We start from the raw sequence: 16,683 nt of genomic DNA on the forward strand, positions 1-16,683 counted from the left end.
ACCTTTCGGTCCAACTCATCCATGCTGATCAGATATCTAATTCCATTTCCATATCCCTCCGAACCCTTCTTATTCACATAGCCATCCAGGTGCCATTTAAATGTTGTAATTGTACCAGCCTCCACCACTTCCTCTGGCAGCTCTCTCTATACAGGCACCACCCTCAATGTGAAAAAATTACCCCTTAGATCCCTTTTAAATCTTTCCTTTCTCACCTTAAACCTATGCCCTCTAGCTTTAGACTCCCCCACCCTGGGGAAAAGTATGAGCTATTCACCCTATCCATGCCCCTCATGATTTTAAGGTCACCCCTCAGCTTCCGACGCTCCAGAGAAAACAGCCCCAGCCTGTTCAGCCTCTCCTAAGAGCTCAAATCCTCAAACTCCGCAACATCCTTGTTAATCTTTTCCTAACCCTTTCAAGTTTCATGACATCATTCCTATAGCAGGATGATTTCTTTTATAAAAGGAATTTTACAAATTCCAGAGGCAACTATTTTGAAATGATGAATTGACATTGGTTGAAAATGCTAACTTTTTGTGATAGACCTGTTTCAGCCATATTATGTTACCAGTTAAAATATAATAAAAGTTAGTTTTAAAGCAAGAGTTTTCTAAATAAAAAATGTTTTTAAAGAAGTCTAATTACACAGTCCATGGCAGGTTGTGCTTTCAACAATCTGAAAACCAGTTTGAGTGAAAACTGAGGAAACAAACATTTTTCAAATCAGACTTTTTATTTTAACTATTTAATTAATTGTATCCCAAGTGTAAACTTTAGTTCTCCCGTTACACCCACTCTCCAAAGAGGGTGTCTGAAGAAATAATTGCCACTATGTAACACAAGCCGTGTTCTTTACAACCTGTATCTGTCATTCTCTGCTGCATTGATAGGAGCCCAAAAGGTTAATTAAGACAAATTATAACTGCCCAATACCACCGCAAACACCATCAAATCCCACGCACTCTTCCATCATTCGGGGGAATACCTATTCCTATAATCTCCAATTCAATTGCATTTGAAATTTAATCCAAAGACTTTTCTTTGTGAAATTTATTGACCCAATATGAAGTAGCAACTGTTTCTAGTAGCAGGTGGTAAGCTGAGAACACAGATTTAACCTTAAAAAACAGCCCTATTGACCATGCAAAGTCCTCCTTACCAACATCTGGGGTTTAGTGCCAAAACTGGGAGAGCTGTCTCACAGACTAGTCAAGCAACAGCCTGATATATTCATTCTTACGGAATCATACTTTACAGATAACTCTCCAGCCAGCACCATTACCATCCCTGGATATGTCCTGTCTCACCAGCAGGACAGACAGCAGAGGTGGTGGCACAGTGAGTTACAGTCAAGAGGGAGTTGCCTTGGGAGTCCTTAATATCGACGCTGGACCCCATGAAATCACATGACCTCAGGTTAACCATGGGCAAGGAAACCTCTTACTGGTTACCATGTACCGTCCTCCTTCGGCTGATGAATCGGTACTCACCCTTGTTGAACAACACTTGGAGGAAGCATCGAGAGTGACAGGGTGCAAAATGTACTCTGGCTGGAAGATTTCAATGTCCACCACCAAGAGTGTGTTGGCAGCAGCATTACTGATTGAGCTGGTCGGGTCCTAAACTGCAAGACTGGGTCTGCAGCAGGTGGTGAAAGAACCAACCAGAGAAAAAGAAAACATAATTGACCTCATCCTTACTAATCTGCCAGCTGCGAAAGCATCTGCCCATGACAGTATAGGTAAAAGTGACCACCGCACTGTCCTTGTGGAGACAAAGTCCCACCTTCACATTAAGAATACCGTCCATCATATTGTGTGGCACTATCACTGTGCGAAATGGCACAGACTTCGAACTGATCTAGCAACTCAGGACTGGGCATCCATGAGGTGCTGTGGGCCATCAACAGCAGCAGGACTGTACTCCAGCACAGTCTGTAACCTCATGGCCTGGCATATTCCCCACTCGACCATTACCATTAAGCCAGGGGATCGACCCTGGTTCAATGGAGGGTGCAGGAGGGCTTACTAGGAGCAGCACCAGGCAGACCTGAAAATGATGTACTAACCTGGTGAAGTTACCAAACAGGACTACTTGCGTGTCAAACAACATAAGCAGCAAGTGACAGACAGAGCTAAGCGATCCCACAATCAACTAATCAGATTTAAGCTCTGCAGTCCTTCCACATCCAGTCGTGAATGGTGGTGGACAATTAAACAACTCACTGGAGGAGGAGGCTCCACAAATATTCCCATCCTCAATGATGGAGGAGCCCACAACATCAGTGCAAAAGATAATGCTGATGCATTCACAACAATCTTCAGTCAGAAGTGCTGAGTGGATGATCCATCTTGGACTCCTCCAGTAGTCCCCAGATACCAGTCTTTATCTTATTCGATACACTCCATGTGATGTCAAGAAATGGCTAGAGGTACTGGATACTGAAAAGGCAATGGACCCTGATTACGTTTTGGCAATAGTACTGAAGATGCGTCATCTGGAACTTGTCGCTCCCTTACCATGCTCTTCTGGTGCAGTTACAACACCGGCATCTACCAGACAATGTGGAAAACTGCCCGGTATATCCTGTACACAATAAGCAGAACAAATCCAACCCAGCCAATTATCACCCAATCAGTCTACTCTCCATCACCAGTAAAGTGATGGAAGGGGTCATCAACAGTGCTATCAAGCCACACCTGCTCAGCAATTACCTGCTCATTAACGCTCAGTTTGGGTTCCATCAGGGCCACTCAGCTCCTGGGAGAAAGTGAGGACTGCAGATGCTGGAGATCAGAGCTTAAAAATGTGTTGCTGGAAAAGCGCAGCAGGTCAGGCAGCATCAAAGGAACAGGAGAATTGACGTTTTGGGCATAAGCCCTTCTTCAGGAAAGCCCTTCTTCATTCCTGAAGAAGGGCTTATGCCTGAAATGTTGATTCTCCTGTTCCTTTGATGCTGCCTGACCTGCTGCGCTTTTCCAGCAACACATTTTTAACCACTCAGCTCCTGGCCTCATTATAGCCTTGGTTCAAACATGGAGATTGGACTGAATTCCAGAGGGGCAGTGAGAGTGTCAGTCTTTGACATCAAGGCTGCATTCGACCGAGTGTGACATCAAGGAGCCCTGGCAAAACTGAAATCAATGGGCATCAAGGGCAAACTCTCCATATGTTGAAGTCACATCTGGCACTTAGGAAGATGGTCGTGGTTGTGGAGGGTCAGTCATCTCATCTCACGGACATCTCTGCAGGAGTTCCTCAGGGTAGTGTCCTAGGCCCAACAATCTTCAGCTGCTTCATCAATGATCTTCCCTCTGTCATAAGGTCAGAAGTGGCCATTTTCGCCAATGATTGCTCAGTGTTCAGCATGATTTGCGACTCCAGATACTGAAGCCGTCCGTGCTCAAATACAAGATCTGGACAATGTCCAGGCTTGGGCTGACAACTGGCAAGTAACATTTGCGCCACACAAATGCCAGACAATGATCATCACCAATAAGAAACACTCTAACCACCGCCTCTTGACATTCAACAGTATTACCATCACTGCATCCCCCATTGTCAACATCCTTGGAGTTACCACTGACCAGAAACTCAACTGGACTCACCACATAAATACAGTGGCTACAAGAGCAGGTCAGAGACAAGGGATACTGCGGCGAGTAACTCACCTCCTGACACTCCAAAACCTGTCCACCATCTACAAGGCACAAGTCAGGAGTGTGATGGAGTACCCCCCACTTGCCTGGATGGTTGCAGCTCCGACAACACTCAAGAAACTTGACACCATCCAAGGTAAAGCAACCTGTTTGATTGGCACCACATCTACAAGCATGTGTACCACCCCCACTTCCCCCCCCACCCACCCTCCCCACCCCCCCGCCCCCACACACCCCCCCCCACCCCCCACCCCCAACCGGCACTCTGTAGCAGCAGTGTGTACTCTCTACAGGATGCACTGCAGAAATTCTCCAAAGATCCTTGGACAGCACCTTTGAAACCCAGGGTCACTTCCACCGAGAAGCACAATAGCAGTAGGTATTTGGGAGCACCACCACCTGCAAAGTCCCCTCCAAGCCACTCACCATCCTGATTTGGAAATATATCGCCGTTCCTTCATAGGCATTGGATCAAACTCCTGGAATTCCCTTCCTACCGGCATTGTAGGTCAACCCACAGCAAGTGGGCTGCAGCAATTCAAGAAGGCAGCTCACCACCACCTTCTTAAGGGAAAATGGGGATGGGCTATCTATGCTGGCCCAGCCAGTGATGTCCAAGTCCCACAAATGAATCAAAAATAAAAAGAAACTGCAGATGCTGTAAATCAGAAACAGAAACAGAAATTGCTGGAAAAGCTCAGCAGGTCTGGCAGCATATGTGGAAAGAAACCAGAGTTGACATTTTGGGTCGAATGAACCTTCCTCAGAACTGAAGAAGGGTCACTGGAAGTGAAACTTTAACTCTGATTTCTCTCCACAGATGCTGCCAGACCTGCTGAGCTTTTCCAGCAATTTCTGTTTCTGTTACAGACTTAACGTAACTGAAGAAAGAACCAGTTGGGATATGTTTTACACAAGTTGCTTCTGTAAAGTTCAATGATTTTAGTTAATATGTGCTTGATTCCATGGGTCTGTTTATTATTGATCAGCTTGATTGGTTGAATCTGAGTGTTCATTCAGGGAAACATAAGAAAACCATGGCTGGGACTAGGGCTGAAAATCATGAACAGACATTTTAAATTTCTGTGAATAGAACCTATTTTATGCACAGAAATCAATATCATCTCTGCAAAGCTCTGAAATATAAAAATACAACAGTTTACGATCTGGAAAATAGTTTAACACGAACGTTCAAAAGGGATTGAATGAGTACTTCAAGAGGAATCACAATCGCAGGGCAATGGAAAGAAAGGGCAGGGGTGTGGGACTAGTCAGATGCCTCATTTCAAATGGCCTGCAAAGGCACAATGGGCCAAATGGCCTCCTTCTGTGTTGTATGATTAAACAAAGTGGGTTCCATTTCCAGTACTTTACTTCAATTGTGAAATTAATCAAAAACCTACTTGAAGTTCCATGCTTGTACTTGACTGATTAATAATCAATTCACAAATGTGTCCAGTACACTAACACTGGTATTAATATAAATTGCCTGCCTTTGGTATGATTGGACTGGCAATTCACAAGGATGGAGGCAGCAAACAACTTCACTGTATTGAGCAAGGCTCAGCTTGTGTGTGCTCTCATATTCTGAACATTACTGCATCTATTACATGCAAACAAACATGCCACATGCTGGGGCACAGGTCGAACATTACTGGCACAAACTTCAAAATATTTAGAAACAATGCAAACTCTTCAAGCTCCTATTTGTGAGACTGGCTTTCCAGTTTGCTGTCACCAGCTTGGCTGATGATAAAAAATTTTTTACAATTATGTTCTGCTTCCACGGTGCTAATGTTTGTGCTTTTTCCTCAGCTTGCGCACATTGCTGTCTCAAATGGCAGGTGCTACTGAGGCTGCAGTGAATAGACTACTATGTAAACAGCATATTAGAGGGATCAATGGCTCTCCCTGTGCTGTGTTACAGAGTATTGTGCAGAATGCAAAGCCAATAATGGGCACTAATTGGTGCAAAAAATAAATGGCCTCCAACAGCCTAATCGATACGAAATTTACAGTCACAGCAACACTATTGACAATTAAGAAATGCGCTGTCCCTCAGAAAACAACTTGCTAATCAATTTCAGGTCAATTTTCTTAAATTGGGAATCAACCAGTTGGGGATCTCTCTAAGTAGCTAGAGCGATTACAAATCAGGAAGTGGATTATGGCATGGGTCAAAGTGGAACAAATAATACTTGGGTATCAGCTTTAACTTTGAGTGGACACATACTGCAATGTAAATACAATAAGGCCTTCTCATACCCAGGCATAGCCTCAGGAAAATAGGGTCAGTAGGAGGCCATTCATCCCCTCAAGAATGCTCTGCCATTCAATGACCACAGTTCACCTACTTCTACAGCTTGGTTCAATGACCCTTAACACTCTTACCTCACAACAGTCTATCAATTAAAAGCAAAACACTGCAGACGATGGAAAACTGAAACACACACAGAATGTTGGAGAAACTCAGCAGGTTTGGTGGCATCTGTAGAGAGGCAAACAGAGTTAAAGTTTTGAGTCTTTGCTTCAGAACTATGTTCATACTGAATTCAGGACACTAAGTCTGCTTCTTTCTCTACCAATGGTGCAGTGGAGAATTAATCTGTTTTCACATATCAACTAACTCCCGCAGACCCTCTCTCATACAAATGCTGTCTCTGATACACACACATAAATACACACACATACACACACACACACACATACACCCCCCACACTCACACCCAAGTACACACCCTCTCACAGACTTATACTCCATCACACCCCCACACACACACACATTTTACCACGCATGCACACATGCAAACACACACTCTCTGAAACACAGTCACATTCTCTCTCTTTCTCATGTATGCACGCACACATATAAGCCTATGGGGTGAATATGCATTTGCAGAATTATATTTGCAGGTACATTCTATTTTGCGCAAAAAGCATACAATCTGCAGGCAGTCAATCCATGTAATAGTTTATAAATTCCACTTTGCAAATTAAGCCAGACTGACTCAAGACTGGCATACAGACAGACTCTAACCCCACACCTTTAATGCATTGTCTTATGTTATCTTGAGAACGTGACTTAAAAGAAGTTCTGGGATTTACATATTAATTAACCGAAACCTGCAACCCATTCGAAAAGATCAAAGACTGAACAGCAATCTAGGTTTGTTCAATATATCATTTCAGTTGCATGACACTGTAATCTTTTGCTATAAATTCTGTGTCTTATAGTCCTGCTCCACAGCTTCCTGATGAAGGAGCAGTGCTCCAAAAGCTAGTGCTTCCAAATAAACTTGTTGGACTGTAACCTGGTATTGGGTGATTTCTAACTCAGGCACAATGAAAGGATTTGCAGACCGCAAGCAAACCGGATTAGCTTTGTTATTCGTTCATCTTCCAAGGCCACCAAGTCCTTGTGTGTGTCCTTGAACCTGTAGCTTCTGGCTCAGAGATAGGGACTCTCCCCATTGCACAACACCTGCGGGAGTTAGTTGATATGTGAAAACTGAGATTAATTCTCCACTGCACCATCGGTAGAGAAAGAAGCAGACTTAGTGTCCTGAATTCAGTAGGAACATAGGTCTGAAGCAAAGACTCAAAACTTTAACTCTGTTTGTCTCTCTACAGATACCGCCAAACCTGCTGAGTTTCTCCAACATTCTGTGTGTGTTTCAGTTTTCCATCGTCTGCAGTGTTTTGCTTTTAATTGTGTATGTAAGAGAGTGTGTGTGTGTGCTTGTGTGTGTATGTGGGAGTACATAGTGTAGTGGAGTGACCTGTAGTGTGACATGAACCCAACACCCCAGTTGAGGCCATCCTCATGGATACCTCATGATGGTAAACAGCAAGAGTGGAGAGTCTCCTGGTTGGACAACCTGCAGGAGGCAATGGCAAAACACTGCAGCACTTTACCCATCACCATGGAACAATCTGGTGGAAGTCCATGGTCTAACATCTGGAAACTGGGGCAGGAGAAAAGATGGCTAAGCCCCAGACAAAACAGCTTTCATGGGTTTCAGATTCATGTTGCATTTTGAATGAGGAAAGTCACTCCTGAATTACCTGGTTCTCATTCTGAAATTATCCATGTAGCAGTGTGATTCCTACAGCAGTGATTTCCCAAACCTTTTCCCAAAGTGACCCCATATTCAGGCTTGAAAATTGTCGCGACCCCTCACTGTGTGAACTGTGGGAGCAGGGTTGGGGGCGATGGGGAGGAGGGGAGATTGCAAGAGTAGGGTCTTGTTTGAATAGGAACATTGCTCATATAGTTTCAGTGTTGCTCCATGGCGATCACTGCTCAGGACTCTAACATTTCAGCTCACTTAAGGTCCTGACCCACACTTTGGCCAGCCCTGCTCTATTGGGATATGCTTTGCAACATAGGCCATTCGGCCAATTGGGTCTGGTTCTATCACTCAGTCAGAATAGATTATGGCCAATCTGTACGTGAACCCTATTGATCCACTTGATTCAATGTCAGAGACCAGATTTTACAGGGTTAGGGAGGAAGGAGAGCAAGGAGGGATTTAAGAATGGACATGCACAAGGAGATCAGTAATGGAATGTCACACCTCTACACACTAGCTGGCTGTCAATGCTTTAAATGCACCTATAAAACACCGAGGTAGACACATATCATTCAAAACCAGCATCCTAAGTTTGAAACCTCTTGATACACTCTCAACTCCCTTCAAAGGCTCGGAATACAACCAACCCTGATTCAGATTGATTGTGTTACAAGGCCAGCTCCCTTTTACTTTCAAAGGACATTCTTTGCAAGAAGAGTAGAAAAAAAGAATCAGAAATGAGTCCCTTTGCTGCTCAATGCCCCTTCATGGGCTTACAAAGGGAAGACAGACGTGGAGTTCTGTTTGTTAACCAGAGATAACACACTCAAAGAAAAGCTTCCGCACTGGTGTGTGTAACAACAGTAAGCTGCCAACATCAGTATCAAAGGGTGCTGAATTACATGAATGTTAATAGGATCACTCAAATACATCTGTTTCCTTTTGCCAGAATTTCTGTTTGTAATTTCTCTGTCTTTACTGCGTATGTTTATCAGAAACAATAATTAGGCGACAGAGCTTCTCAACTGTTTGGACTTCCCCTGTCTTCTTCCTCACTCAACAATTGCCACCTGAATGGATGGTCATCTGAGGCTAGCCCAATGCCGACCTGGCCTGCACGGAATTGTTAAATCAGGTGGGCCAAGCATCAGCAAGTCACACTTACATAGCACTTTGAATGTCATAGCGTGTCCAGAGGTGCTCCAGGGGAGAGTAATCAGACAATATTTCATGCAGAGCTACATAAGGGGGGAGATTAGGACAAGTGACAGGTAGTCAAAAAGATAGAGACCACAACCAAGTAAAAGCAGGAGAAAGGGGTATAAAGGTCCAGAGAAGAAACACCAGAGTGTAGTCTGGATAGATAGACTGCCAATGGTTAGAGTAAAGAAATTCAGTGACATGTGATGTCAGAGAGCAGCAATCTTGGAAGGCTGAAAGGATAGAGAAAGCAAGGACTTACAGAGGGATGTTAATTCAAGGACATGAATTTTAAATTGCTGTGCTGGATATCACTGAGCACAGGGGTGGGTGTGAGTTATGGAGATAAAAGGATTTTCTGCCTGTAAGGGGTGACCATTCAATACAATGTTGGAATAAAATTCACCATAGTCCTATTCAGACTGGAGGGTTGCTCTCTCGTCACACCAAGATAACTGCTGATGGGCTAACCTGAGGGTCACTATACCTCAGGTAAAGGGAGAGATTGACAAGGAGAGTCCTTCATTATTGCATTAGCCAGTGAACCCACACTATTGGTACCATACTACATTACAAACTAGCCAACTGAGCTAAGAGACCTCCAACATTGGTATAGCTGATCCAGATGGAAAGAAAATTCTTAATGAAGGTTTTGGGAACAGGGGAAATATTGCAAAGTTGCACTCAGATGTCCCTATTGATGGTAAGGATTTAGCATTGGAAACTCAGCTCAGAATCAGGCTGCGAAAATCTTCAGAGATTGCCCAGAGAGTGAGATGGAACTTTGGCAAGACAGTGGGGGAAAAAAAGCATTTCCAGCAAAATCTGATTCAACTTGCAAAAGACTTCTGTTGACTGATGATACTAGTTTGCCAATCTCAACCTGGTCAAGCTTGGAAAGGTGAAACATTAGCAAACCTTCAGGTTTCTGTTGTATATGCCTCCCCCTGGAATGACTAAGGAGACCATCTGTTCAACTGCTGGCAAGCTGCAACATCCTGTTGTCTGAAATTATGATTAATACATCAGCAATAGGTAACTGAGATGGAACAAAGTAGAATGGCTTACAATTAGCCTGAGGAGGCTGACTGATTAAAGAGAATAAAAAAAGTTGCAAGGAAGCAAATTATAGATCTCAGAGATATCACACCCAACTTGCAGTCAGGAGCTATGGTCTGAAGTCCCAAACCAGTGTCTCGATTGTATTGTCTAGTATTGATTGAGGTGCCATTTTTCACATGACAGATTAAGCACAAATGTGCTTTCTCAAATGGATGTAAAAGACCCCACAGCAGGTAAACAGCCCCTGTATCCAGACTGATTTACCCTTCGCCACCATCTCTACAACAGATTACCAGTTCACTCATCTCATTGTACTTTGTAGGTTGTGAGCAAATTATCGGCCACGTTATCTCTAATTAAAACATACTTAGTTGGTAAAACATTTTGAGGTAATGAAAGGTGCTATATCAATTCAAGTCCTTCTTCTTTCGTCTTTAAAATGGTTGGAATTGAACAGATGGAACAATGTAAAAATTGTTCCTCAGCCCACAGGGCTCAACTAAACTGTCTCCTGTCAGCTTCGTTCCCCCTTCATTCCCAGGCTACGTGGCAGTTTATTCTTCTTATCCCTCATTCGTTGCCTGAAGAACATTCTTTTTGACATCTAATTTGTAATTTACAATTACATTCCCCTCATTTGTTGCTAATGTTGCAACTTTGCTCCCAGCACAACAGACACTGGTCAGAAAACCAGGGCTACAGTCTGTGCCTCTGATCCACACCAGTGTTACACACCTCACGTAACGGTGAGGTGAGGGCCTAATGGTATTATTGCTTAACTATTAATCCAGACACTCTGGTGTAAATCCTGCCATATTAGATAATCACATCTGAATTCAATAAAAACCTTAAACATTAAGCTTCTGATAATGACTATGAAATAATTGTTGGTGAAAAATCCAACTGGTTCACTCCTGTCATTTTGGGAAGGAGGCTGATCTCCTCCGTTCCAGACCCACAACAATATGGTTGATTCTTAACCACTTTCTGGGCAATTAGCAATGAGAAATGAATAGTAGCCCATCTAAAAATGTCCACATCTCATGAAGGAATTAAAAGAAAACTACGTCCACTACTTCCCCACCCTGCTCTGTTCTGCTTACTTTTTGGGATTTAAGCACGTTATATTTTGTATACTGTAATTAAGGTTTATTTTTGTTCCCCCCCAACACCCTGACTCCTTCCTCCACCATTTATCCATCATGGTCCTTCCTTGTAGCCTCTAGAGATATTGGTGCACTACACACGAATAAAGAAATGCAACAATTGCTGAGGGGTGACCTTATAGAGGTTTATAAAATCATGAGGGGCACTGATTAGGTGAAGAGCCAAGGGCTTTTTTCCTAGGGTGGGGGTGTCCAAACCTAGAGGGCATAGGTAAAAGTGAGAGGTGAAAGATTTAAAAGGGATCTCAGGGGTACCTTTTTCACAAGGATGGTATGTGTTTGGAATGAACTGCCAGAGGAAGTGGTGGGGGTCGGTACAATTGCAACATTTAAAAGGCCTCTGGATGGGCATATGAACAGGGAGGGTTTAGAGGGATATGGGCCAAATACTGGTAAATGGGACTAGGTCAGATTGGGATGGTCGTGGATGAGTTGGACCGAAGGTATTTCTGTGGTGTATCTCTCTATGACTCTATAATTGCACTTAAAGAGGCATGTTGAAACATCACACATTGTGAATTAATTGGCAAGTTTTATGAGTGCTATGTAGCCAAGTGCAGTGACCATCATGCATCATCGTTGTCCCATAGACAACAAGAAGATGACTGATCCACGTATGTACTGCCTGAAATTGGAAGCAGATTCAAACGTAGCTTTCTGATTTGTTTATGGATATTTTCTAATCAACCCATTTATAGTTGTCATGACATTCCACAAGAGCAGATGAGACTTGAACCTGGTCCGCCTGGCTCTGTAGTAGGGACATTCCCCGCAAGAATTCCTGGGAATTGTTGAGATACTTTGGAAATGTTCAGGGCTATGAGGAAAGGACAGGAGACTGGGAGGAATAAGACATATCTTTCAGAGCACCACAACATGTGCAATGGTCTGAATGGCTTTTTTCTTGCTTAGTTTCTACCTGATTCTGGTGAAGTTAGCTGAGAGAGGAATATTGCTGTGTACACTAAGAAAACTTACTTTTTGAATATTGAGATTTGGAGAGAGGAGGGGCTATTTCCCTCCTTCAGGGTAACGTTTGGTTGTGCTTTGCTGCTCATGAGGAGCCAGCTATTAAGCCCCCTTTTATTTAGCGGGCTCCAGATTGATTAGCCCATTACACTGAGGAGAAAGCATTTTTTTATTGTGCTCTGTGTGACAATCCCACAGGAACGAAATCAATCACTTCTCATCATTCAGTATTGATTTCCTGCTTCTGTCTGTTGTTCTTGGAAGCCAAACCTGACTTCCCTTCCCCCACCAAGAGAACTGCAAACATCTGAAAGCATGGAGCTTGTTAACTACATCAATTTAAGATTATAATGAAATGGGAAACTACAGCATGACAGAAGTGCATTATTAAACCGCAACTAAATGAACTCTGATGAGATCAATCTCTCAATGGAACATACTGTATTGGCAGGTTCTTTGCTGCTCTGCTGGTTTCACAGTGGAACAGGTGAAGGCCTATGAGAACAATTAACAATCGGGAGAAAGACAAGGCCAGTCTACTCAGTTAACTCACTGGTTTGAGGTTACCAGAGACAATAGATTTCCAGAAACCTGACTGATTGCGACTTGGTGCAAGGGTAGTTAGATATTGTTTGGCTTATAAAAATGAGCAGGTTCCTGCGTCTAATGACCTTTTCTTATTCCAAGTCATTTGTATTAATGAAAGAAGCTCTCTCCCTCTCTCTTGTAGGATTATAAAGTAGCAGTCATCTAAATGTCACATTTTCTCTCAGGTCTTTATTATCCATCAAACTGGGAGTGTGACTCACACTTCAGTGCCATTGAGCTCTAGCCTAGAGGTGAAGGGAAAAGATTCTAATTTGTACAATCGCAGACTCAACTGCTGCATGCCAGCTTAGTATCAAATGTTCCTTGAGTTACACATTCCGAACACCATCCCTCTGTTTCTGTTCATTCACGGATCTTGGAAGTGCTGGGAAGTTAACAAAAATAGACAGGTTGCCACAATCTGTAGGCCTGAGTGTGTATGGGAGCATTTGAATTTTCTGTTGCTAGATTGATCCTAAGAGCAGAGAAGGTTTCTGGGAGATGTAATGGAAGACTTCAATATGGTGAGGCATTTTGAGAAAGCAAATAAGGAGAAGTAGATTTTTACTGGCAGGATAACTTGAAGTTATGGATCTAAGGTAATTGGCAACATATCTAAAAGGAAAATGAAAATATTTTTCAATGCCGAGCTTTTACAAGTTGCACACAGCAAGTGGAAGGATCGGGGAATCCACTTCAATCATAAGATTGATATAAAATGAAATACATGCTTAAAAAGGACAAGTGTTCAGGGCTTTGGTCAGAGCAATGGGTTAGAATGATCTTTTCAGCCAGAGTGTGTTGTGAGTCTGGAGTTCATTGTATGAAAGCATGGCTGAGTAACATTTATGCATTGCCATAGCCTCCAGGCTGTGAGCTAAATGCTGCAAAATGAGTTCAGTGCAGTCAGATCTTTATTTGACTGGCACAGTGACAATGGGCCAAATGTCCTCCTGTGCTGTCAATGATTGTACTTATAAAGAGTAGGATCAGACCCTCCATTCCTGTATGAGTTGTGGGTATCACGAGCAAAGCCAGTAATTGGTTTGCCCATCTCTAGTTGATCTTGCATTGATTGGCTCCCTGAGACCCATTTAGAGAAAACAGCTGGAGATCTGGATTCACATATAGGCAGACTGATTAAGGTTGGCAGATTTCCTTTCCTTTAGGGAAGATGAGTTTTCACAACAATCATGATCTGGTCACTAATTAACAAAGTTTTAGTTCTTTTTGCTTTATTAAATTCAAACTTCACCATGGTGGGATTTGAACCACGTTTACCAGAATATTAGTCTAGAGCTCTGGATTACTAGTCCACTGATAACACCACCATACCATTGCCTCACCATTGCCTGTTTCTGTGTTAAATAACTCAATTGTCCAGTTGACTTTGATGAATAAGTTAGAACATTTTCTTTCACCTCTGTAGTCAACCAGTTAGTATCAATTAAGTTCTTGGGATGCAGTTGTCTCCTATGTTGGACAATATTGTGTGCAGATTCAACATGAGTGCAGTTCAATTAACCCTTTCTGAAAACAAACTACTTACTCTTCACGGTAAGGAACATGGACTTGCTGATGTCTGTGCCAACACCATTGCTTGCCTGGCACAGATAGTACCCAATGTCTTCTTCCAAGACATGGCGAATTAGCAAAGAACCGTTTCCCAGGATCTGAATGCGGCCTGTCAGAGGAACTGGATGGTACTGCTGAGGATTTCCACTTCCTGCAAAGAATAAAGTCAATGATGCAATTATTGAAAGCAGAAGATTGGTGAGATATGACAGGTAGATTAATCATATCGAGTTCTAGAGATACATGCTTAATCATGGAGATATTCTGGTGAGTATTATCACCTCATCATCACTAGGAAACAGATAGAGTGGGTTTTCTAAAAGCAAAATGTCTCTTGACACCTCTCCTTTAACAAAGTGTTTCACTGTGCTGAAAACTATTAAAAACAAAAGTATAATTTTCAATTAGACTTACATTTTGTATTTTTTTTTCATTTTAAGTACAGGAACACACAGGTTGGTTTCCTTTTAGAGATGTTCTAGGGAGTATGGGTATTTGTTCTGTTTATATGCATATTAATAAGGTTCTGAACACCTTTGAGCTAAACAGTTCAGTGCATTGCAAATAAGGGTGAATGAGAAAACAATGTGCTGTTACCGAGTGACAGTGTTCAGACAGACCGAGAAACACCAATGCAGAGTCAATCTGGGTGTAGGTGTGCCAGATAGTGAAGGTAAGAAGCAAGGCAGCTGAGTTGAGGAACACATATCTGTTTTGCAGAAAAAATGACTTTAGGTTTGCTTTAGGGAAGGATAGCCCGATGAAGGGAAAAAGCATCTAGTGACTGCACAGATATTTTCTTTTAATCATCTTGTTTAGATGTGTTGGTATGCACTTGTAGCACAGATGGGACTTGAACCCTACTTTCTGTCTCATTGATGGAGTCACTCTTCACTGTGGCACAGGAGCCATAAATACTAACATTGAGATTACAGAAGAGTATACATTTACATTTATGGATAATTCTCAACAACACGGTGGCTTAGTGGTTAGGGTCCCAGGTTCAATTCCAGCCTCGGTGACTGTCATTGTGGAGTTTGCACGTTCTCCCCGTGTCTGCGTGGGTTTCATCCAAGTGCTCCGGTTTCCTCCCATAGTCCAAAGATGTGCAGGCCAGGTGAATTGGCCCTGCTAAATTGCCCTTTGTGTCAGGTGCATTATTCAGAGGGAAATGGGTCTGGGTGGGTTACTCTTCGGAGGGTCAGTGTGGACTGGTTGGGAATCTAATCAACTTCCTCAATAAGTTATGACACACATCTGTAGCAGTGGGCTTTGAACTGGGATGGAGGCAGGGACGCTGTCACTGTGCCATAAGAATCTCCAGATTAGACAAATTACACCTATGTGCTTAGCATAATTTGAATGTGAGTCCCCTAGTCCAGAGATAGGAACACTATCTCTACACTAGCCTTTGATAGCACAGATAAAATGTTTTCTAATCAACCTGCTCAGAGATGATATTGCACAACTCTGGAACAGGTGAGGCTTGAACGTGGGCCACCTGGCTAGGAGGTAGGGACATTACCACAGCACCACAAGAACACTTTGACGCACAGATATTCACTGTAAGCAAGTTGGCTGCAGCTGACCCCCTTTCCCACGCCGGGTCCACACAAGCGGCTTCAGTGTGAGGTTATCAGAGATTGTTCACTAAGGTTTGAATGTATATAAAAAGGTTACTGGAACAAAATGAGTAGTGTGAAGCTGAATCCCTTTCTAATGTCTGTAACAAAATCTTTTCAACCTTTCATTATGTCTAGTGCGATATGATTCATGGCTTTACCTGTTCAATAAAAGTTTTCTTCTTTACACTAAAAGAACACTGGCAGCCTCTTGTGAATGTGTTCAGAACCTGACTTCCACGGTTAAAAAAGTTAGGATCTAACAAGCCAGGTTTCACTCTGGGATCTAACTCGTCCTGTATCATAACAATACCACACTGTTCTTTAACTTTATAATGAAATTCATGGAGACTATAATGACCAAGGCAGCCCAAGCTGATCTGTGTGAGTTCTCTCACCATAGCAAGTATTGGTTTGTCTTTAAACTAAAGTAATGCAATAGGTAAGTTCTTTCCATATCTCTGATATATACACATGAATTGAACTGACTACTACCTTTAGGTTGCAAGTTGCATTTTCAATGTTTATTTAACATTTTTCCCATTGCGTCTGTGATCATTTCAATCAACCTTGTGTTTATAAAGATTAGTAAAAGCTAATGAGAGAGAATTAAACTGAGCACAGCAAGGGAAATGAGTTCACAACGTTGGTCCAACAAGCCCACACCAACCCTCCAAAGAGTAACCATCCCAGACCCATTCACCCTCTACTCTACATTTACCCTTAACTAATGCACCTCACCTACATATCCCTGAACAATATGGGC

General features: G+C 42.7%; 1 protein-coding gene across 1 annotated transcript in view; it reads right to left on the minus strand.

The window, feature by feature from the left end:
* Nucleotides 1-16,683, minus strand: part of dscaml1 (Down syndrome cell adhesion molecule like 1) — a 584,291-nt gene that overhangs the window by 169,677 nt on the left and 397,931 nt on the right. Inside the window, exon 11 of the mRNA XM_072593321.1 lies at nucleotides 14,270-14,446. Within this exon, the coding sequence (XP_072449422.1) occupies nucleotides 14,270-14,446 (177 nt within the window). The remainder of the gene's footprint in view (nucleotides 1-14,269; nucleotides 14,447-16,683) is intronic.

Source organism: Chiloscyllium punctatum, chromosome 23 (assembly GCF_047496795.1).
Source record: "Chiloscyllium punctatum isolate Juve2018m chromosome 23, sChiPun1.3, whole genome shotgun sequence".
NCBI classification, from domain to species: Eukaryota; Metazoa; Chordata; class Chondrichthyes; order Orectolobiformes; family Hemiscylliidae; genus Chiloscyllium; species Chiloscyllium punctatum.